This window comes from Cimex lectularius, unplaced genomic scaffold, assembly GCF_000648675.2.
Source record: "Cimex lectularius strain Harlan isolate CLEC.00 unplaced genomic scaffold, Clec_2.1 scaffold81, whole genome shotgun sequence".
In the NCBI taxonomy this organism is placed as follows: Eukaryota; Metazoa; Arthropoda; class Insecta; order Hemiptera; family Cimicidae; genus Cimex; species Cimex lectularius.
Window position 1 is genome coordinate 1,611,212 of NW_019392692.1, and position 24,996 is coordinate 1,636,207.

Consider the following 24,996-nt stretch of genomic DNA (forward strand, 5'->3'; position numbering starts at 1 on the left):
CATTATAGGCACTTCTGTAATTCTCACACCAAGAGGAACGTATTTAGTTTTGGGGGAAAAGCACATTTCCATGGTACTAATCATAGTTTACATTATGTACGTGTAGTTTCTTTTATCAACAATACTTTTACAAGCTCCTAAAGACCTATACAATGAGAGCAAAATGAATAATTATTATAAACGTATACTTTAGCCTAAAGGGTTGTCACTCCCCCAATGTGGCTTACCTTAGGGTATATATATCAGGGAGTTCACCCACCCCGTTATGTGGCTAGGCCGCTGGTATCCTCCTTAAGCCAAATGCCCAGGGGATCGTTGCTTCCCTACCAACAGGATTAGGCTCCAGCAGGGAATATTGACATCTAGGTCATTTCTACCCTAATACACGCAGTCTATATTGGATAGATCAGTCGCACAAATAATTACATTCATATATTGCAATCATTCTGATTAGTCAGTAGAATACTGGATATTCCTCCATCAATCACAGTATTAATAATCTAAACTAAATTAGAGTCAATGAGGTACTTTTAAAAACATTCCTCCAATGACCCTAAGCACACACACACACTGCTGGAGGGGCAATGGTGACATTGTTTCACCATCACCCCTCACCATTTACACTAATAAATGCATACATTCAAACAAAACAGGTGAAATATAGCTATAAATAAAAGTAAAACACTCCCACGTCCTCCGAAAAATTGGAAGGGACCCAGAAACCAACTGCTGTGATCAAGAAACATTCATAAATCTGGCAACATGCCTACATGCTCTCTATACGGAGCCATGGCATGATATGCCTCTAATATGTGGGACAGATTGAGTAACCTTTCTCTGCATAAGGGGCACCTGCTCGGGCTTTGGCCCAAAAGCACCTGCTCACGTGTCAACCAGGTATTGCCAATCCTTAATCGGGTGAGTACGATCCGTTTCCGGCTCAGGTTCTCTGAGGGCCCTCTCTACTGGTTTTGCTCATGACTCATGTATCATCTATTAATTTGATTTGTTTTTATTTAATTCAACAATCTTGCAATAAATAAAAATTCCTTAAATTTGTTGATATTTTTTGTGGATAGCTCAACTGCCAACATTTATCTGGAGCACTTAATTTCCGTGAATCTAAATTTGATTTAAACATTGGGATAATGTGTGATCATTTTAACAAATTGTGTAAAAAATGGCATTTTTTTCTTCTTAAAATTTATGACAAAATATTGATGTCAACCCAATTTTCTACTATGGAGCCATATGCTATTAAGTAGCAGACGTTTCACACTAATCCAGCCAAGCAATGATTTAAAAAAAAAATGAAACAGAACATGGCAGTTTAAAAGGCCCTTTTTACCGCAGAATCTTACTCTTAAATATGCGATTAGGTGTCAAGAGATAGAAGTGCCCAGTTCACCCCAATTAAAACTGGTTTAATTTTATCAACTACAATTCAGCCAATTGTTTTATTTATTTGACTACTTTATTAGACCAACTTAGTTTGCGACGTAAATACATAATTATAAAGGTGAAAAATATTTACTTTTGAGGGTGTTGGTAGCTGTAATAACCACACAAGGCATTGACATAGCGCTTGCCAAAGATAGTATCCCAGGACATTTTCAAAGAAACAAAGGTTCATAAAACCTTGTAGTTGAAATAAAAATAATAATTTTAAAAAAATGAAAACAGCTTTTAAGTATAGCTGGTAATAAAAAAAAGCAGTTGCATTTGACCGAAAATGTAAACGTAATTTTTTTTCACATTGCTCACTAGGACCTCTACATTTTTGCCTCCATAAGGCAGAAATCAATTTTCTTATTTTATTTATGAACTTTACATTAGCTTATTAAATAAATTATTATTTATGTAATAAGCTAATGTCATAATTTATAATTTATTAACTATAAATCTTCACACTTCACATGTAATTTAAGGGTTGTGGAAAAACCAATACCATCTCTTATATTTCTTTATTTATCTTTTATGAAACAAAAATAAATATTTTCACTAGTACTACAGTTCACCATTATATTTTAGTTGGGTGTTTTTACTATGAAATAAAAAATACAAGTTCAATAATTACCACCATACACCCAACTGTAAGACATAATTCTGATGATACCGTATTTAGTTAAAACTCTTTGAAAGAGCTCTCCCAACTTCACACGCATAGATTTTAGAGCTACGTCTGTTCACAGATATAGAAATAAAGTCTATTTAAAATAAAATATGCTTCATCATTACAAAAATTGTGATAAAAGTTAGTAAACAGAATGCTATTTAACAGAGATATTTTGATTGTTATTGTGTTGTAGTGAAAAGTTATTGTGAAAATAAAATAAAAATGACAAAAAATATTTACTCAATGTATAAACCATTTACAAGATTATTCTGTACAATTATAAATTTGCAATGCAACAAAAGACAGTGTGTTAAAAAATAACACACCATTGTGTACATCTAACCTTTAATCTTTGAAAGGCTTTAAATTTTAGATTTTGATCTTGTCCTCCTGGGTGACAGACTAACAGTAGCTGGCTTTTTAGAGCTTGACGGTGATGCTTTAATATCCTTAGGTGTCTTTTTCACAGATTTTGTTGCCGATTTAGTAGAATTAGTCTTAGTTTGTTTAGGCTGTGGTTTTGTATTCAATTTGGACGGTGGTGCTAATTGAGAAGCAGGTGTTGAAGATTTTTTTCTCCCTCTGGTTGCAATAGTTTTACTTTTTTCTATCTTTAGTTTTTTGGCTTGTTTAGAGTTTCTTGTTTTATCCTCTACAGTTGATTTTTTATTTTTTATACGAGCAGAATCATTTGAGTTTTTTGTTTTACCCTCTGCAGATGACTTCGAATTTTTTGTAGAATTGGACGATTTTGGCAATTTTATCCTTTCCACTGTTGTTGGAGAGGATCTCTTTATTTGAGTTGGCTTTTTCACATTTTTCGATGTTTTAACACTTACATTTGGGCTTTGAAGTTGACTCGACTCAATTTTTGCAGTAGATTCATTATTTTTTTTATTCTTAGAGCGCGCTTTGTTAGTTGGTGTTTTTAGAGATTCTGCTTTAGATCTCGAAACTTCCTGGGATTTAGTTTTCTTTTTGAGATTTTCTGATGATTTTTCTTTTTTGTAATTTGTAGTTTTAGGTGAATATGTTCTCTTTAAGGATTTAGGATTAGAACATTCTGTTGCCTTTTTATTCTTTACTGGAGTTTGTACTTTTGAATTTTTGATCATTTTATTTGAAGCTACATTAGCAACTTTGGAGGTATTTGCATGTGATTCACGAGCAACTGTCTTCTTAACAGTTTTCCTTTGTTTTGGTAGTACTGTCTTTGGACAATTTAAGGAGTGTCTTTTCTTTTGCTTTACTGTTTCTGATTGATTTAAACTTGTCGATGTTGAAGAATTTTTTATTTTTGTCTTTGTCAAGCTCTTTGAATTCTTCACACTTTTACGTTTATTCTCTCTTTCATTGTTAGTAGTTACTTTTTCATTACTTTCTTTTGTTAAATGTTTTGTTGAGTTTGATTCATTTAACGACCTATTTATATCTGAGTCATTTTGTAAAGTACGAGCATTCAAAATTGATTTAATTGTTTTAGATTTTCTTTGTGTAGAAATTTTGGCTCTAGTCGAACCTACACCAGACTTTACTTTATCTTTCTTCAAAGTTGTTAAAATATCACTACTAGTTTTGTTCCTTTTAGATTTAGCCTCATTGTTGGATTTTTTATCTTTACTCATTACCTTTTGTTTGTTGTTCATTTTAATTTTAGTGGGAGTTTTTCCAGCTCTAACTTTATAGGTCTCGTTGATTTCAAAGGTTACTTTTTTCAGAGAAACGAATGGATTTTTCTTTGATGGTGATGTATTGTCTATCTTAATTCTTTTCGAGCCGTAACAATCATTATTATTAATAGGACTACCCAAACGTTTAGATGACTTAACAGGAATAACAACAGATGTTTTATTGTTATTAGCTCCACAGTCTGATTTAGAAGAAATGTTGTTACTTGATAAATTATCATCAGAAAACAATTCTCGGACCCCTTGAATATTTAAGTAACTTGATTTTTCAGTTGCAAATAATTCTTTTATTCCCATAGGATTTCTATAATCTCCTTTAGGAGAGGGAGTAAACAATTTTTTAACACCACTGACATCAGTATAGTCAACAACTGTAGACGTGGTATAAACTCTGTCCATATGAGAAACGGTGGGAAGTGGTAGTAGTTTTTTAACAGAAGTGTTCACTTGAGACGAAGTATTGAAAATACCTTCAATTTTCTTATCAGCAAGTTCTAAAAGGTTTGCTACTGGTCTGAGAGAGTTACAATCACCCGATTCACCGTTAGTTCCAATCTTACTGCTCCTACTAGAGCTTCTAAGCCTTCTCGTACAACTCGGCTTGTTCAATTTTGGGCTAAACTCCGATTTTCTTTTAAGATCGAGGGCATTAAGCAATTCATCTTTTTGTTCCCTTCGAAGCGATACATAATCAACTGATGTCTTGACATTGGCTGAGAGTGGAGATTCCGAGGCTGAAATCCTACTTTTATTTAAGATTGGTAACTGTTGTTCCTGAAACAATATGCATGATTATATTTATTATTATTAAACAATACATAAAAATCAACACTAAAACTAAATAATGTAAAATACACTCAAAGACAAATAAAATTGGTAACTTGTATTTTGTTGTTTATTTCAAACTAAATGTATTTTTGTTGTTATATTCATTACAACATTTTAATCTAAAGTAAATTAAACAAGATCATAAATAAATTCATGAGTTTTTAATAAAAATTATTTAATTTTGATTTTTTGAAAGAAAATTCACCAAAACATTCAAAAATCATAATTGATAATTTCATTGTGGTAATCCCTACATCCTCCAATAAATAGGTTAGAACTCGAGACTCATGTGGTTGAGAGTTATGCATTAACACAAAGTTGTCCCCAGAAATAAATTGAGTGAATGGGACCATAGCTTCTAGATGATCTTCCCCAATGTACATCAAAAGATCCATTATGTATGACAATCAGTTTGGTATGGACATGGACCCCATACCATAACTGTCTTTGAAAAGGATGTGACTCATGCATAGCACATGAAGCAAAGAGTTCTCCGAGTCTTCTCCTCAAATGGTCCTGGTTGCACAAACCAAACCGGCACTCATCTGTAAAGAGAACAGCCCCCCCCCCCCATTGTTAAAGTGTCCAAGCGAGATATGATTTGCAAATAGTCACTTTTCTACTCGATACCCCTCTAATAGTACAAATCCTGATGCAGGACGTCTAGAGACTAGGCTATTCTCACAAAGCCTTCCTTTGTTTTAAAGCTGCCCTTATATTACGGACTGTTAGGAGTAGACTACCTATCAGGGAAGCCATTAAATGATAATTCTATAGAGCACTTAATTAAGGTTTTTAGTTGAGATGAAAAAAAGTTAATGGCACGAGTGGGATTCGAACCCACGATCTTGGGCTAGATACGCCACTGCTCTACCACTTGAGCTATCGTGACTTCAATTCACAGAGTTTTAATGAAGTGTACTTCATTTTAATCATTAAATTCACTAAAGCTCTCCGTGGCCATTTCATTTGTCGTCGAGAATCCAATCCGATTACACGACATTTGAAAAATGGCAAAAAGGAGGGAAAACTCATAAGGTGGGGTTGAGATAGGAAGTTGGTGTCCGAGTGGATCGAGGTCACGATAGCTCAAGTGGTAGAGCAGCAGCGTATCTAGCCCAAGATCGTGGGTTCGAATCCCGCTCGTGCCATAAACTTTTTTTCATCTCAACTAAAAACCTTAATTAATTGTAATGTATTAATTGGTCAAGCGGACCACGAAATTAGTGAATTCTATAGAGATGTAAGTGCGATAAAACCATCATCTCCAACTGTCGTACATTGCAGTCGACCACTATCTTCTCTTCAATAGAGACTTTCATTGGCCATAAATCGCTGAAGACCATTGTGGATAACCCAGAATTTGTGGCATGTATTGGTTGCTACAGCCGACATTGGCTAAAGCATCTGCACGGGCAAGAGCTTCTTGACTTAAAACCATACTTTTAAGAAAAAATAATGATTGTTAATTTTGTATTCAAATTTATTGTTTTATCAAAGAAAGCAATAAATGAAACTAATTACTCATTCGAAAAGTTGGCTCTGGAATGGATTAACGTGAACATATTTTCATTATTTTTAATCTAAAGAGTGTAAAAGAATTAGTAACACTATTAATCTAAACAAGTTATTAATGTTATGTTTACATTTTAAGCTAACTATTAATCTCTATACTCAGTTATTATGGAAAATAAACAAATAAACATAAGAGGTGTATCAAGTTTTGATGAAAATGCTGAATTTGAAATAAAAACATTCAAATTTGCTATAATGCATTTTTTCTTATTGTAGAGAAAAATCTTCATTATACATTTTTACAACTAATAATATATATAAAGGTAACATCATAATAATGTAATGATTACATTTTGAATTTAGCAACACATTTAGCACATTCGGACAATTTAATTCTTGAAACATATTTGGACAAGCAGTCACTGAAAGAATGATGGAAATAATTTCATCATTCACAGAATGAAAGTTACACATTTCATGAGGGAAAAAATTGTAGCCAGAAGAGGCCAGAAATTAAGAAAGTATTTTTTACAGGTAAATAAAAAATAAGATATAAGTGAAGAATCCATGGAAGAAAAAGATTTCTTTAAATCAACTGAATACGACATTCAGTCTTTGACAAACTAAAAACATCTGGAACTAAAATCCCAAGTAGAAGCATAAAAATAAGTATACTCTTCCAGAAACACCACAAATTTTATCAACAAAAAACTAAAACAACATAGTATCGATCAGTTCAAAAACAAAAACCCTGTTTAGCAAAATTTTTATTTTACGTGAATTGCCGAGGAATGTATTACACATCAATTAAGTTAAGAGGTATGATTGTAAGTACATCACACAAATGAGATTAGGATCAGTGAGCCTAGAGCAAGCAGATTCTGGGGGAAAAGGGATAACTCAATACCCTTGATTTAAACCCAAAAACCTTGAGTTTAATATTCTATCAAAACATTTTACATTTTACTACTCTCTATGTGTCATTAAGATTATTCAACATAAAAATTGTACTATTAGACTAGATTTTACCTCTGGTGTTGATAGCTCATTCTGAACATCTGGCCGTTTTGCAGGTGACTTTTTCCTATGGCACACTAGTAGTGCTGCTACCTTCTTTTTATCTAAAAATATAAAAAAATGTAAAAAATTTTAAAGTTAAAAAGAAACATCTCTTAGAATCTTTGTAATTTAGTAACAACATTACATATCTGCACTAGTGTGCATTTTTTCCTGACATTTGGAATAAAGTAGACGAATAAAAATATAGTTAGTTACAATGAAATTTATAGGTACTAAAATGGTGGATTATTATTATTTTTTAAGAGAAATGATGAATAGTGGAGTGAGTGTGGTGTTCAATACTTTTAAAAAACACTTACCATGAGTACGAACTATCTTTTTAAAAAAGAAATTTTTAAGATGTTTAATGGTGATTGAAAATTGAATTAATACACAGAAAATTAAAATTACACTATTTAAGCACAAAACACAATGACAATTTTTTTATGAACAATTTTATTAATGGCAAACAGAGAAGTTATATGTGTAAAAACAGTAAATGGATGGAAAAAAATCTTACCTAATGCCTTTGGTGGTTCTGATTTCAGTTGTTTTGCAGCCTTAACTGATTTTTCAAGACATAAAGCGTCTATGTTTTTACTCAAATTTTTCTTTGCTGCCATTTTTTGTCTTGGTACTGAAAATGCCAGCTTCTTAAAGTAGCAGGGTTTTTTTGGCGTAGAACTAGGAGAACAGTCACTTTCTAACCTTAATGAACTATTTCTAGGAGATCTAAAATTTATTTCTTTTGTTCTTTCCACTGTCTTCGGTGTACAAGGAATATCTTCATTCTTGAGCGAACCAAGTTCAGATCGGCCAGGCAAAGATTTTACAGACAAATCTGATAAAGTGGTATTTTTTAATATTGACTTCCTACGAGATGGAGTGAATGAATCTTCCTTTAAACTAATGTTCATAGACGTCCTAGCCAAAGCTTTTTTCTTAGTTGAATTGAGTGAAAGGAATGACAACTGTTTAGTTTGACGGCTAGGAGTGACATTTGAACGAAGACTTGTTAGTGATCTATTTTCATTCTTAGTAGTCAGAGAAGGCGTTTTTAAAATTGACTTGTTTGAAAAATTTAGCTCAGAATTATTTTTAAAATTACATTGGTCTTTAGTTAGTTCGATATTGTCAACAACTGTATCATTATGTGATTTTTGAAGTCTACCATATGTTTTACTGAGGCTTGGAGAATCTTTAAGATTCTTAACTGAAGACTTAGATTCACTGGGTGAAAAACTAAAATTAAAAGCGCTTGTTTTTTCAGAGGGATTGGATGTAAAAGACCCATCAATTGTAGACAATTCCATTTTTAACATTTTCTTTTTTCTAAATAAAAATGGTGTTCTTTTTTCACCAAATTTGCTGTTCTTATCCAATTTGCACTTATCAGGAGCTGGTGTCGAATGAGAAAAACACATTTTACCATGTTTCGTTTGTGCATTGGCTAAAACAGGGGACGCCATTCCCATAAAAGATTTATCAAAATCAAAACTAAAATATTTAAATATGCATTAGTCCTTTAAATCTTAAGAATATATAATTTTTTTAATCAAAACTGACCTTCTTAGCGATTTCCTAAAATTAACTTTTGAATTGGAAAATACACGACACAGTAAACCTGTTTCAGAGAGCCTTTCCGCAATGATCTTACGCTTTTTAGTAGGATTTAGAAACTCTTTCTAAAACAATCAATTTAACCCGTATTGTTGTTAGTAAATTGATTAAATACAATTTATAACAAATTTTATCCTTTAGAATGCTCAAGTTTAAGCATATTGTTAGCATACTAACCATCAATCTTTTTTTTGGTCCGTCTACCAATTTTGCCCTTCTTTTCCTTTTCATTTTCCTAAAAACAAAATAAAGTCGTATAAACAAAATAAAATAATGTTAAAAAAGTAAAGTTTAAAAAAAAATGGTGCTCACTTTTGGCCAGTAGTCCATAACAACTGGACGTTCCCTATTGTTATCAAATCATTGTTTTTAAGCGTATAATCTTCACTACTTATGTTAACATTATTCAATAAGGTCGTGTTGGTTTGAGACATGTTTCGTATTATTGGCTATAACAACAATGTACAAATAAAATTAATTTTACATAAGTATGAGAATTACCTGCTGCCTACCGGCTCTCCATTTAATGTGATGATAACACAGTGTTGTGGTGAGACATTTGCACCGTATAATCTGACATTACAGTTAATATCATGCCCAATGTATGTGTGCATTGATTGGACTATGTAAGAAAATGGCACACTACTATCCTTCAATACAAGTTTTCCCTTCATCATGGTCTAAAAAAATTCGCATATGCATTAGTTAATATAATTTCTCGAACAGTTATAGACAAATATACAGATGAAAGTATTATTTCTATTAAAAATTAGATTTTATGGCATCAGGCTAATTTCAATAGCCACCAAGGAAATATAAATATAAATCAAAATTTACAAAATTTAAATCTCTCCAATTGTACAATTAAATTACTCCAATTGTACAACTGGTTATCTGACTTTTATTGTTACAACAGTGCTAGAGCACTACAAGTATCTTTGTTATCTTTATAAATTTTGTATTATAAGAGGGGAGAAGTAATCCATTAATTACACTACTGAGGGAGGAAATCATCGTGAGACCATTGGTGTTTTAGGCCCTATTCACACTTAGGTTTCTGAGTGACTGAGATACTCGGCAAAAAAGAGACCCTTCATGTGTAATTAGGTGGCGTCACATAGACATGGGTAGACACTAAGGACCCGACGTATTGATCTTCAAGTCTTCCAGTCTCGTCTCTCAACTGCATTTGTACTACTGGCATGTGCAATGAATGAACAAGTGCTCAATTTAAAATTATGGCAGAAAAGGAGGAATCATCACTAGAATTCCTAGATATTGTATATACACATTGAAGCTTACTAGATTCGTACTTCGCCAACAGCCAATATAAAACTGATTAATTTTCTATTCAAACAGCGAGCAACTTGGTAAATCATGCTACTCATAATAATATGATGCTAATGCTCGAGGCATGATTATGAAGGTGAAGGGCTATGAGATTCATCCAGTCTCCAGTTGTCAGGCAGCTGGTTACCAGATCTGCATCTGTATCTCCACGTGATGAGTAGGCCCTAAAATCATCAGGAACTGTTTGGGATAAAAGGTGTTGGACTAAGAGAGTTCAGGGTTTTATCAAGGCATCTCTACTTACTTCTTGTGATTTCAAATACAAATAGAATTTGAAAGTTGAAGATAGTGGGGTTGAATATGAAGTAGGGAGTTTGGGCAATGGTTCGAAGGATTCTGGACTGGAATAACTGGATTCGTTGTAATTTTAAACAATTGAATGAACTCCACAGTTCAATTCTACATGTTGTGTATAATGAGGTGCTGTTTTATAGCGAGTAGTTTATATTATAGGGTGAATGGGTAGTTCAAAATATACAATGGCAGAGGTATATAACGAATACAATAGCTTTTTGAAGGAATTGTTGGATTTGGGATAGAATTAGGTCAAAACTAGGAGCTTTTTGTTCGGTAAGCTTGACAAGATATATTTAACCTCAACAGGAGTGACAGCTTTCAGAGGGAGAGAAGATAGAAGGTATTCATCATATACATTTCAATTTGAAACATTATCACGCTCAGAATAAAGAGTGAGGGTTTTGTTGAGGTGTCGAACAAATATATCAGCTTTTTCATGGTCAGACTTGGCCCATGATCCATCTCAACACAGGGGTAAAGATGTAATGTGGTTTTTCAGGATTGTAATTCTAATGGAGAAATGTATCTACAAGTGAATCACGCTACACACACTATGGCTTACGGTGATGGTTATAAGTTGTATTCCATGAATTAAAAAAAAAAAATGCTCATATCCAACTACTTGGTTCTTTTTTCACTGTTTTTCATCTTTCTTCCTCCTTAGCAGTTTAACAGTTAGTAAAAAGGCAAAATGGTAATTTTCTTTTGTACAATATTCCAATATCAAGAACAGACATAGCAGAAGTAAACTGGACGAAATAACTGTGATTAAACACACTCAAGCATGATATTAGTTATTTTCTTACAATCGTGATTCAGGTATTGACAGCTAAATTGAGTAAGTATGGAAATGTCATTACTGATTGTGAAGATTCCCAAAAGGGAATCTTAAACAGGTTTATCTAGAAATTAAATTAATTGTAAATATTAAGATTAAAAGTAGGAATATTTTGGCTAATTGTTGGGAAAGTGTGTAAGATTGGGCAATCGGAAATGGCCTGGAATCTCGGGAGCTGACCCCGTCTTACTCGAAAACTCCAGATGCAGCTAAACAAACCTGGCGAAATGGTAAAAGCTGGATGTTTTCGACTGAGAAATGTGGGTCAATCCTAGGCAACCGCCCTTGAAAAATTTGCTGTTGTGCTGACGGGTGGCCTTATTACTCAACCATCAGGATTAGCTAATGCCCAGACTCATCCGGAATAGTCCAATGACCTGGGGAGGACAAGTGTAGTCAGGTCACACAAGGAAGCATAACAGTATTTCCTAACCTTGACGGGTTCACCACCTCCTCCCCGACTGATTGATAAAAGTACGATTTCAAAAAGAACGGGCAGTCCACTGTCGAGTCAGTCGGAGAGTCCAATAGAGTTAGACAGGGAATGGAGTCAGTGCAGTCCGGTCGAGTCAGTGCAGTTGAGTTGGGTCAGTCAGAGAGTCCCGTCAAGTCAACGAGGAGTTGAAAAGTAAAAGCGGTCAGTGGAGAGCGTGGTCGGGGCCATAGGAATTGGCAGTAGGTCAGGATTTGGCGAAAAGTTCACTAGGAGGAGCCAAAGAGTTGTCAAGAAGACAACAGCAAGAAGTTCACCCGAAGGAGCCGAAGTCGGCCAGGAATTGGCCCAAAGTAGGCCAGGAGTTGGCCAAGAGTCATCAAGAAGACCACGGCGAGAAGTTCGCATCGAGGAGCCAAAGTCGGCCAGGAGAAGACGAGGAGCCGAAGTCGGCCAGGAAACGAGGAGGGGACGAAGCCGGCCAGGAGTTGGCCGAAAGAGACGTCGAGAGAGAAGTCTAAAGAGCAGACTGAGGACAGTAGGCTGATGTGGCCATGACAGCCGGCGTAGAGAGGAATCAGTGAGAATTCCGTAAGAGTCGACAAGGAGTCGGGCAGGAGTAATGAGACCAATGCTAACATCGCAGTTTTGTGAGTACAATATTTGTCAATCAGTTGGCGGGAGAATTGGAGAACAGTTGGGGAAGATTTAGAGTCTGCTGCTGAATCCTGAATAATACGTGCCTCAAGTAAGCTGATTTAGGATAGAGATTTGTGTGAAAGCTTGGGTGTATTTAGTTATATATTGAAGTATTTATTTAAGCTAAGCAGGGAGAGAAATTAGAATTAGAATTGGGGTGTGTGAAGTGGGACCTAACAAAGAACTAAATTGGTTAATTATTTAGAGTTAATTTGTGAATTGTTTAATAGGAATAGAGAATTGTTAGTTTTAAGCAGGGATAGAGATTTATTCATGAATTGATTGTATATTAATTGAGCAAGAGATGGAACATGTCGGGGATTGTTCAGACTTATTAAATAAAGGGACTCGATTGTTCTGTCCGAATTGTTGTATCTTTTCCCAAACCTCCCCGTTCAGAGTTAGTGGAAAATAAGTGGAGGGTGTGCATCCGTCAAGTCCGGGCAACTTGACACATCTTACCCCCTAAAAGGCGAATGCGATCGCTCACTCAATCGAGCCGCGAGCCGCACGAAAACCGCTCACCACACTGATAACGTGAAAATGATATATCGTAATGTTTTGATTCACTTTTTTTTACAATGATGAGGTTAATGCGCTTCAAAACAATTTTTTTAAGCGATATCATCCTCCAGGTTTATTTTCCTTTTGTTTTGACAAATCCAATAAAGTAAAAGCCAGTATGGGAAAACTTACCCAGTCGACAAGTCAGTGAGGCTGTTTATCGGGGAAAAGTTGTAGAAGCTCTTGTTAAATTGAATAAAGCACTACCTGCACAGAAGTTCAAAGCAGTGTGGTTTTAAACCGCACCGCAGTTTCGTGAAACTTTAAACTTTAAAGGGTGTTGACTTTTTTCGAAATAGAAGAAAAATCACGTTTTGTTTACAATCACAAAGAACCAGTTCGAAGATGTCCCACCAACGGTCTGAACTACTGACCAGTGACCTGCACGCTCGAGAAGTTACAATGCTCACATAATTTATCCTATCTACCGGAATACCAAATACCAAGTCAACCCTCCAGATCAAACAATCCCTAGATAATAGGACAAAAACGTGTAATAACGGTCATTTTTAATTAAGTATTAAGTTCAAAATATGTAGGTTTTATTACGTATATCGCCGACATGCCGGTTTTTCTAACGTCGATGTCTATCATCTATTGTGGGTCATCGATATTTGACAAAATTTACAACGGTCATTTTCATTTGATCACGATTGAGTACTTCAAGCGAATAACTTTTACTTTTTTCTAACTCTAGTTTTTTTTGCGAAATTCTGTATTCTTTCAGACTTTCCTCAAGACGAACCTGCAGTACATATAGATCTTTTACAACTTTACAGCCATAAGATCGATAAATTTTTAATTGAAACAACAGCTTACTGTTTCTCTTAACTTTTACTGTCATTTACTGAAATGTTCATACTTTACAGAGCCAAAATCAAAATGCAGTCATGAGCAAAATAAATGAACCACCCTTAAATTTTAATGAATTTTGGTTTTTTCATATTTTCCATAGCATTTTGGTGATGACAGCCTGTAGCCGTACCTCACACATGAATACTGCTTTTTAAGCATAACTTCTTTCACACTTCCCTCAAAGCAGTACCTGTCGAACCTAGCAAGTAACTTTTTGGCCGCTTACAGCCATGAAGTTAGAAGTTTTGCAATTGGAACAATGGCCTACGGTTCTATCAAATTTTACTATTATTTACTAAAATGTGTTATAATGAGCTAAACTCGTAGATTTCAATTATAGTCTAGATCTTTTTTATTGTGCAAATAGATCACCTACAGGTCCATGGTGTTATTGTCGAGGTTAATAGTGTGCAGATTGAATTCTCCCAGTCAAGGAAATCCCGTAGCCATACACAAGCCACATTGATTGAATACCAAGCTCAATTTATGTACTATAGCAAGTGAGCTGTCACACGGTGACATATCAAGAACTCTTCTGCACGATTGTGAAGATTCCGACAGAAAATAAAAGTTATATGTAATGGGCATCTTTTATTATTAATTTTTTTTTTAATTTGGACATTTTATTTTCCAATTTCAGAAATAGGTTTGGTTAGTAATTTATCTATTTGGTCAGGGTCATCACCAAGTGCGTCTTTGATGTGCGATGGAATAAATGGAAAATGGAATTTCGAACTGGTGTCTATCTCTTTCATATATTTTACAATTTGTCAAAATGTGCTAAAATTTTATCCTTTCCCTACAAACATCACAAAACAGAGTATATTTTGTTGCCATGAGATAACAATGAGAGAGAGCCTCTCAGCATAGAAATGACATTTCTTCATGGGACCACAAAGAAATCCCTGAGGGTTTTTCCAGTCATTTGCCTTTATATTAAAAAAAAAAGTTTTGATTGAGGTCTGAGGTCATGTTCAGGCCTGGGATTTATAAACATTGTTTAAATTATACAATGTTTATCAATCCCAGGCCCTAAAGATGATCTCAATAAGGAACAAAACATTGGTACGATAAAGAAAATGTTTTTCTAACCTACATTACACCAGACCTCATCTCCCGAATCATCATCATTATTATTTTATTATAATTACATAAACTAGAAATGTATGGTTTATCACACTGCAACCTCAAACATTCATACAATGAATACTGGATTGCAGGCATAAAAACAACGTAAATCATATATTTTTCAATATTTTATTTGATTCCAGTTCAGTTTCTTTCACATATATAGTACAGTGTAACACATTCCTTTTATGTGGTACATAAAATAATAAGATAACTATAGGAAATATTAATATCATTCTACATTAATTATTAAGTAAACACCAGTTTTTGTAATATCGTATTCATGTTTGTTTGTTTTTTTTTTGTTTTTTCTGGATGCATAGTTATCTTAATTTTAATCTTAAAAATGGTCTATCTACAGTTCACAAATTAATCAGATGAGATCATGAATAAAGAATATTCATTATTATTCACATTAAAATTTTATTTTGGTGCAACGAAGTGCCAAAATGCTGCATTAACATATCATTGATATCCTATTGAATATTATCTATAATATATTATCTAATAAAATTTCATTTGCTAAAACTAAATTGTAGAAATGTTAATATTAAACTTGGACTTATCCATAACAGTAACAAAATATAGTTTACAAAAATATTTTTATTTTCTAATATACAAACAATTTAATTATAATTAATTCGTAAGAGAGTTGGTGGAAAAAACGCAACACAACAAAAATTACTCGTGTAATGCAGTGCTTAGGCATTCGGTATACTCTCATCTATATTTTGATAAAGCCCTCCTCCTAAAAAAGAAATTATGAAACATAAAGAAAAGTCAAATTTTTAGAGAAAACAGGAGTATTTCTTAATATATACATTTTTTACTGCAGGTAATGTTATTATTGCATATATAAAACAAGTTTGGTTATACATATATTCTGTGTTAACTGTTTCAGAGAATGTATTTATAAGCATGAATGTGTGTGTAGTACAGGAGATAATAATGGTGTAATATCAAGTACCCCCATCGACCTCAATTATAATAGTTAGTGTTTATAGATGGAGGAAAATCGAGAACTTCATAATCCTATATGAGTGAACGCTAGTAAATAAAAAATTTCAAAGAGAGTGTGTTTAAGTGCATGGGGGGGGGCTGTATGACGCTATTGTCAATAGGAAGCCCAATTTCAACAATGGTATGGATAAGGCCAAAGTCTTATGCCAGAAAACCATTTTTAAAAATATCAGTTTATTGAATTTTTTTAACTTTCCAGTCTTCTTCAATGTTTTATTCAGGTCTTCCATTATGGAAATCATTGCAACAGTCTTGAAAAAATGAAGATATATCCTTCAGAAGAGTTAAAAAATTTGTTACAGTTGAAAAACAATTTAAAAATTTTAAGCAAACTGTAAACCAATTTTTTTTTTTTAATTCTCTTCTTAGAGCTGTATTTGAAGGTTAACGATGTTAACTGTTAAAAATTACATGACTATTAATTTCAGTGATACAAGCATTCTAAAAAAAATTAAAGAAGACATATTTTTAACAGTAACCAAGATAAAGAAAAGTAAAAAGTTGAGTGTCTCCCTATACTTAAAAACATAAAAAAACTAATACTAACTATTTTGGCGCAATCGCAATAAAAATTCCAACTAAAAACACATAAAAAAAAGAAATTGTAGTTCTCACTACAGCGCTAAATGAACAGATTCTGTTAAATTTTAAATTATATTTGTTCCATTCTGTAATTAAAAGGATAATTCTTACCAGATTTTTATTTAATAAAAAGTAACAGGTTTTATCAGTTATCATGAAATACTAACCAATGAGTCCATCGGAATAGGTGTCTTGCCGTGCTTTAGCTTCTTTGTTAAGTACAATATGAGAAACAACTCTTATTACCATGTTGAGTATACCACTAATTTTTGCCACAACTAAAATAAAAACAATCATGCTAATAACATTCAAACTATAAAATTTAAATTAAATAATTTAATTAAAATAGTATGTTAAAATTAATGGTAGTGTATTGATGTTTAAAGATCAAGTCAATGAAAAGTCACCAAAAGTGATATAATTTTAAAAACAGGGATGACATTTAGTAATTTACAAAACTGAAATTTCTTTTTCTTAGAAAATTTGAAATAAGTGGAGGTAGTGTTGTTGAGTTATAATCCATGAAATGCTTTGACTATTTCATCAAATGTTTTTAATTATTTTTCATTGAAAAGTGGATCAAGTAAACTAAATATAGTTTGATGAGATTTTTATTTATATTTTTTATGGCCTGTACTTTGGTCGTTTCTTTATCTATTTATTTATTCAAATTTCCAGTCCCAAAAGGCAGCCCCACATCGGGGCAGTGAATATAGCACATAAATAATATAGCAGGTAAAAGCACAACTGAACATTGCTTATGAAAATTTAATCATTAATCAAACAAAATAGCAATTTGTCTCACAGTTTTCCCCAGTACCAGAATTGCCTTTCTAATTGATCTTTAAAGGTGGCAGGTCTGTCCTGTTACTGAACTGATTGAAAAGTTTAGCTATTCAGTGGGTTGCAGCTGACTGACTACATATTTCTACGATAGACAATAAGAAATAAGATTTGACCTCTGAAATTTCAATTACGCAAAGTAATAAAAAATGGAAGAAAGGATATCGGAAGCATTCATGGTATGAAAAATTTTCCAACAAAAACTAGACTGGCTAAGATTCAACTGTATTCTAATCAGTCGAGGCCTGATAGACCTAGAACTATAACCTTAGAAAGTACTCGTAATGAAGCCTAGATTTCTTTATGCAACTTTGATTGTGTTGGAGTTAGTCACACCCAGATCCGACCAGGTGGAGAGGTCTAATAGGTAGGTTACCATTTATGCAGTATTTAAAAGCTAGAACAATTGGAAATCTCTTTGAAAATTTTGAGACTTTGTATTAATTATTGGCCAATTGGCACCATGCTGAGAAGGGTATCTACATATTTTTGTAAAGCAATACAATCACTTAAATGTACATATTTGTTTGTACATTTTAAGGTCGTCAGCTAACAGACAGTACTTGTACTCAATATATTATGTTCGTTGTTAAAGAATATGGGAAAGAAAATTGGTCCAAAGATTGTACCCTAAGGAACACCAGAACAGGTGTTAACTGTGTGGACTCTGCACTGTCAAATTTCACTACATCAGATCTCAGTAAGAAGAAGGATTCTTATAATTTTGATCTGCCTATCCTCGTTGTTTTTTTTCTACCTCATCAATACTACCCTGTTCTATATAAACTCAGTCTTTAATAAATTATAAAGTTTTGGAAGAAATCAACAATCAATTGAAACGGAGACAATATTTTCAATATGTGGTCCCAGCCATTTACTCATATTATCAAACCAATTGAAAAAAATAATACAAAGTATTATTAAACATATAAAGTGAACTGAAACTTCATAAAAAAAAACTTATTGCACCATAAATAATATACATGACATTCTTATGATTAAATATATTTACCTTTAGGTGGAGGGTAAGAAACTAGCAATACTAAATCAAGAATTCCTGAAATTACATTTATAACCAATGCCTGAAACAAAAACAAAAATTACATAAAAGAGTATACATGTAAAACCAAGGGCTTAAAAATAAATTTATTTTTGATTGCCTTTTAACACAATAGAAAAACATATCCAACATACCCAAACATGGATTTTAAATAGAACATTTAAAGAACCCATTATGTTTAGTCGTCTGATTGACCAAATTACTTCTTTCAATTAATTATTCTTTGTATGTAAGGTCTTGGTTGAAATGAAAAAGTTGAAAAATGGCAAAAAAGGAGGAAAAATTCTAAAGGTCAGGTTGAGATGGGGAGTTGGTGTCCGAGTGGATCAAAGTCACGATAGCTCATAGCTCAAGAGGTTAGAGTAGGGGCGTATTGAGCCGAAGGTTATGGGTTCGAATCCCGCTCGTGACACTAACTTTTTCATTTCAACCAAGGCCTTACATACAAAAAATAATTATTTAAGAGAACTTTAAATTTATAATTTGTTGCCTTTCTCTATTTAGTAATGAATTATCCAAAAAATGATGTCCATAAATACATATATTTTTTTAAATAATATAAAATTGAATTCAGAATATCCAATTCATGCCTAAAAAAGTTGATTATAGTCAACAATGAATTAATTAAAAAAGCTATTAACCACGATGTCTTGAAACAGAATCTGTTAATAAATAAAAATATATTTTACAATTAATCTAGTTTAAAAAATCATATATTATGTAATAGCATTACATCACAATACAATACAATATTTTTAAAAAGTCAGCAACTAAAATTTGATGATAATGATTTTAAACTAAATTTATAAATAATCAATATATATCAAATATAATAAATTAAAAAATTTACCATTTCTAAAGGCTCATGTTTGTCATGTAACAGTATTCCACTTCCGAACATATATATATAAACCAAATTATATAACATGTATGAACCCATACTACCAGCGGCCACACATGATGAGCCTAGCAATGTACTGAAATAAAATCATACATATCAACATCAAATGGTTAAATTGATGAGAAAAAACTTTTTTCAGTGCAATTATATTAAGAAATTTGTAAGAAAAATATGTTACATGCCACAAAATATTAAAAGTTTGATTCAAATAAATGATAAATACAATAATTACTGTAGTTATAGACATTACAACATCAATAAAGAAGTATTTATATTTGTAATAAATAACATAATCAATTATAATAGAAAGAAAATCTTTCATTGTTTTGGGAAAGGTCTTCCTGCAGTTTTTAATATATTATACAATAAATGTACATGCAATTACATAAAATAAAAATGTAATTACATATAAGATTTTATCAACCATTCACTTAACAATTACAATTAATAACAACTTGGAAGGAAAAACTTACCAAGAAATGAGTACTAGGTGTGTATAGAATAGTGTCTGAAAAAAATAATAAAAACAACATTAAAAAATGTTTCCTTTTAATTTAACTTTTCAAATAAATATTTGAATTACAAATTTCTATATTGGCCATTTAACAAAAATTTGACAGTTTAAGAGTTAAATTGACTAAAGTAGGTATTAATTTAAAATAAATTTGAGAAAAAATAGCCGGTCACGGGTACGAACCAAACCCGCCTTTAGAATACTAAAAGTATTTATTGTTATAATTTTCAAAAAGAATGTAAGACACTCCACCAAGGCACAAAACTCGTATGAATGTTTGTTACATAAGAACAAGCCAATATTTTCTCTAATATTCAAAATTATTTAATGCCGAACATGCTATGACATCGATGGTATCAAAAGTTACATAACTGAGTCAAAAATTCAATATTTTTAAAACATAATTAACTTGGTATTTAGTTTTTAAACAAAGTTTTTGCAGTTCAGTCAACCTTTACTAATTTTAAACGGTAGCAAGTATTTGGGTCCCCAGTTATGATTTTTAGAAGAAACAGGGCTTTTTTTTTTATTGTATACAGTAAGTAAAAGTTATCTTGTTTTGTGTTCTGTTCTTTGTACATACAAAATGAATATATTTATTAGTGTAAATGTTTAGTGTGGCCAATGGCGGATATTGAGTAACCCGTATTACCCTCAATTAGAATAGCTAGGTATAAATAGTATGTGTAAAGAGTGATGGAGGAATATCGAGTACTCCACTACACTGATTGAGTGAGTTAACATTAGAGGATGAAAACACCTAGCTGTTTACAGCCCCTGGTGCCTTCAGTGACAGAACGGATAAGGCTGAAGTTGGCCTCGGCCTGCCAAACCCGAGGCAGGTTATTTTTGCAGCCTGCCAGTAAATTATTGTAAATTACACAAAACCGGATAATGCTGACATGAGAAGTCTGGTGTATAAATCAGTTATCAGTGTTAATATTTTGTAAATGGAATTTGTCCATTATTGGTCTAGTTTAAACATTGAATTGAAATGCCTGTTATATAATACACTAAACATATAAATAGGTGTCTTTCAACACACTAATTTGCATAAGATGTAATATGCATCCTTCTCCCATTTATACTTTTTACACTCTCCCACCAATTCTCCTACTACACAATACCATTTGAAATTCCTCCCTGAAAAGAGCTGCTTCAGAAAGAATAAAAAGAAGAAATAAAATATCACTGGCTAATCGCTACCATTTTTTTTTTTTTTTTTTTTTTTTTTTTTTAAACTGGATTATTATTATTATTGGAGTGATTATTCTATGAAAAACACATACTTTTCTTTTCAGTGTATTATTTCAATTAATTACCGATTTTGTGCAAATACGTAAAAAATCAATCAGAAAAAAAAAAAAAAAGGAAAAATTGCTGTAATATAATCAGAAATAAACGACCTTTCTTCAACTTCACACCCAAATAGAACAAACGTTCTGCATGGTGCTTACTTCATTTACAACTCTTGCATATATGGTTTTTATCACTTTGGGATACATAAAAAAATTAAAAAATCATTTACATTATTTTTAAGTACCAGAAAGATATTTTGCATATCTATATATTTTCCAGTCGATAAAGAGCTTAGAGATTTTTAAAGCTTATTAAAGAGCTTAGCTCCGCCTAACGTTTTTTATCGACGTATTTTGGGGAGACCACTATCCTTGGTAATCCTTATTAAAAAAATGACTTATTTACTATTGAAATTTTTAGTATAAACTAGTTTTATGTTAATTATAGAAAAAAAAACTTGTCTTAGTTCAACTTAACCAACCTCATGTACTTCGAGACCTCGTGGTCGATGTGTCGAGTTTTTTTTCGTAATTCTGCAATGTTAATATGAGAAATAGGATGCTGCCCTGATGTTGGTCTTATAAAGGCCGAAAGCTTGGCAAGTGATCAGAGTCTACTTCTTCTCTACCTAACCAGAAACCAGATCCCAAACACACTAAAATCAATCTTCAAATACATGCCATTTCTACTCAGTTTCTATATGGAATGAAGAGATGATGCCAAGTAAACATTATCTACATGGCAGTCTGGGTTAAGGCCTGTCTTTTCTGTCCTGTCCTGGCTATGTCAAACATATACAGCCTATTTTGAATCTTGTGAGAACTCTTCTCTAACTCAGTTCTTCCAAGATTAGCCCTACTGAGAAGTACTAAGAGCGTCTCTGTCTACTCAGCCAAGCTACATTGACATCAACTTTCTTTTTATTCTTTTGAGGGAAAAGTTGGCCTGATTGGGGGATCATGACCAAAACAAAGAGTATTATTATTTTCTTTACTATTCTATCAGGTTTTTCCTTGGTTGGTTTTATTAATGATTATGTGGTAGATATAAATGATCAAGTTGAACGATTTTGTATAAAAGCAATTTATTCGTAACATTTTCAAAACTCATCCTCAACAAATTTTCATTCAGAGTGCTAATTGAAAACTCCACATGAAAATTCACAGAGGATGAGACGAGTGTGCCTTAAAAATGTTACAAATAAATTGCTTTTATAAAAAAAACGTGGTTATTCAAGTACAAAATGCTACCTACCAAGGTAAATTAAGTATCTTATAAGTATATTTTTTATCTACACTGCATGAAAATTTTTTGCAGGAATAAAACTTTGTTTCAAAATAAATTACATGAACTCATGTTAAAAAAAAATGGTTTTGTAGTGATCTGAATTTAAGCATTAAACGCTCATCATCAGACTAAGCGAAATATCTACATGTACAATACACACAAATTTACTGACTATTGTAAACAAATTTGTAGATTATTTGCATAGTCTGGTTATGAATAATCAGGATCAGCTATGGTCTTGCTTAAAAAGGATATTCAATGTTACTGCCAAGCTTTCAACCTATTTTATGGCCATTATCAGGGCAAAACAATTTTAAATATGTCTGTAAATTGACATAATTAAGATTTTCATAGATTTCAAATTTATTTGAAGAACGATATGTCCCAACATTGCCAAGGGCAGTAGCCATCTAAAAATTTGAAATCGTCTATTAAAAACTTAATTATATTAATTTATAGATCCATTTAAGATTGTTTTGCCCTGATGATGACCTTGAATGGTCGAAAGTTGGCATGAACAATTAGTTTTTTCTTCAAGACCATACCTGATCCAGATTATCCATCAGTAAAAAAGTGGTTGATACATCTAACACTTAAAAACGTGTGATGATGAGCATTTAATGCTCAAAATTTGAATTGTTGCAAAACCTGTTTTTACGTGCTTTAAATAGGCTTCACTTCTCAGCAGCCTTTCTATCACGTAATGCCGAGCAATTTGGGTTTAAAATTTTCAAAAAATTAATTTACAAAAAAGGGTAACCAAAAGACGAGCAATACTGTTTAAAATTAATCCATATATGTATTTAGTAGTCATAACTGACTGTATTAATTGTTTTAATCAATTATACTTTTAATCAAAAGTATTGGTTGAGTTGAAAATATGGCAAAAAGAGGGAAAAATTCTAAAGGTTGTGGGTTGAGATAAGGAGTTGGTCCGAGGGAATCGAAGTGCCCATAGCTCAAACGGTTGGAGTAGGAGCATATTGAGCAGAAGGTTGTGGGGTCGAATCCCACTTGTGACACTTGCTTTTTCATCTCAACCAAGACCTTAGATTAAAAGTAAAATTAATTTAAAATGTTTAAAATGGCCATCTTTACTGTAATTTTGCCCCTTGTATGTACCAATAACTAAAAGTGAAAAATTCCCTTCAACATGTATTGATTATGATGGACAATAAACTCCAGTATTTTAAAAGTAAATAAAATGACATCAAGAGAGTTTAGAAGTTTTTATTCAACATAATTATTTTACACTTGTACAAAAATAATTATTAATCACTGTTCAACCGTCCTATCGGACTGTTCAATCCGCTCTTTCAAACTGATTGTATTACTTTTATTGCTAATTACAATGTACTAATTTTAACTATACCAAATATTTTTTTACCTCGTTTAGAGAAAAAAAGATAGATTAATGTATCGACAAGCTTCTAATAGAAATTTGAAAATAATCACCAATTCGTAATAAATTAAAGAACGTAGTATGACCTAAACCCGGAAAAATTGATTAAAAAATATTTAATTTATCTTAATTTAACCAGAAACTAATCATTTATATATTTTAATAATAAATTTATGATTTACTTTAAGTCAGTTGGACAAAATTATTTCTATATTTTGACCATATAGTCAGACAATAAGGTTATATTTTCAACAAGTCACAATAATTTGAACAAAAACATGGTTTATTAAATATAAATTCAGGCTTACTTTTAAGTTGAGTATTTCGTTTCTCAAGTCCATGTTACGTAATTGACTAAGTTACGACTAGACTAATAAAATAAGACGTAATATAATTGACTTTTTTATTTTGAATTATGAATCAATCATCTGACTCACGAATGTTTTAATAAAACAGTTTAAAGTATAAGCGCAATTATCAGACTTTCCTTCTAAAAACCGAACGATAAACGGATAACAGTGTCGACTTCGATCCTGGGGCTGGTCGTTTACAGCCTTCAAATTGTTTATTTTAACAGAACATGTCGAATACGCATTTTCTTTTCTTTATTTAATGGGCAAACAAATTTTACATTATGATAAATAAACGTAGACGATTAATTTTACTTAGGGTGCGTTGCATTTCGAAGAAAATTTGAATGCTTTTAACAGTAATAAACCACCCGCGCGAATTGAAGAAATAAAAGCAAAAACGCACATAAATATGTTTAACATAAATAGGTAAAATCAAGCTTTTTAGATGTTCTTTTTGATCTGGTGTGCCACAAGGCTCCAATCTTGGTCCTTTTCTCTTTCTCTTCTTCATTAAAAAATTCAGCAAAAAGGAAATATACTAAATATAGATTTATTTAATGCGTATTGCATTTAAAAAAAAAATTAAATGTTTACAAAGTTTTATAATATTGTAAATTAATTTATCCGTTTATATATTTTATGTAATATTATGTTTATATATTTTATAACATCTATTTTTTATTCTTGATTGTCCAGGTTAAATAGTTTGTTCCAGTTAATTCCCTTTTTCCTCTCCTTCGGGTTC

The 24,996-nt window shown here is 32.2% G+C and overlaps 2 protein-coding genes across 3 annotated transcripts; both read right to left on the reverse strand.

Moving 5' to 3' along the window:
• Positions 1–1,949: 1,949 nt before the first annotated feature.
• Positions 1,950–13,504, reverse strand: LOC106660827. 2 transcript variants are annotated; one of them, XM_014383800.2, is made up of 8 exons: positions 13,140–13,504; positions 9,339–9,506; positions 9,139–9,275; positions 9,004–9,061; positions 8,773–8,891; positions 7,727–8,703; positions 7,177–7,268; positions 1,950–4,578 (listed from the first exon to the last, which is right to left on the reverse strand). In XM_014383800.2, the coding sequence occupies exons 2-8, from the start codon at positions 9,501–9,503 to the stop codon at positions 2,479–2,481; spliced, it is 3,648 nt and encodes a 1,215-aa protein (XP_014239286.1). In that variant the 5' UTR covers positions 9,504–9,506; positions 13,140–13,504; the 3' UTR covers positions 1,950–2,478. The 2 variants fall into 2 exon arrangements, with proteins under 2 accessions (XP_014239286.1, XP_024081713.1); XM_024225945.1 differs by lacking the exon at positions 13,140–13,504 and adding an exon at positions 12,906–12,954.
• Positions 13,505–15,573: 2,069 nt separating this feature from the next.
• On the reverse strand, positions 15,574–24,459 carry LOC106660944. Its single transcript, XM_014384020.2, has 6 exons — positions 24,207–24,459; positions 19,870–19,904; positions 19,346–19,472; positions 18,448–18,517; positions 16,760–16,870; positions 15,574–15,738 (listed from the first exon to the last, which is right to left on the reverse strand). The coding sequence occupies exons 1-6, from the start codon at positions 24,237–24,239 to the stop codon at positions 15,692–15,694; spliced, it is 423 nt and encodes a 140-aa protein (XP_014239506.1). The 5' UTR covers positions 24,240–24,459; the 3' UTR covers positions 15,574–15,691.
• Between the last annotated feature and the right edge of the window lie 537 nt (positions 24,460–24,996).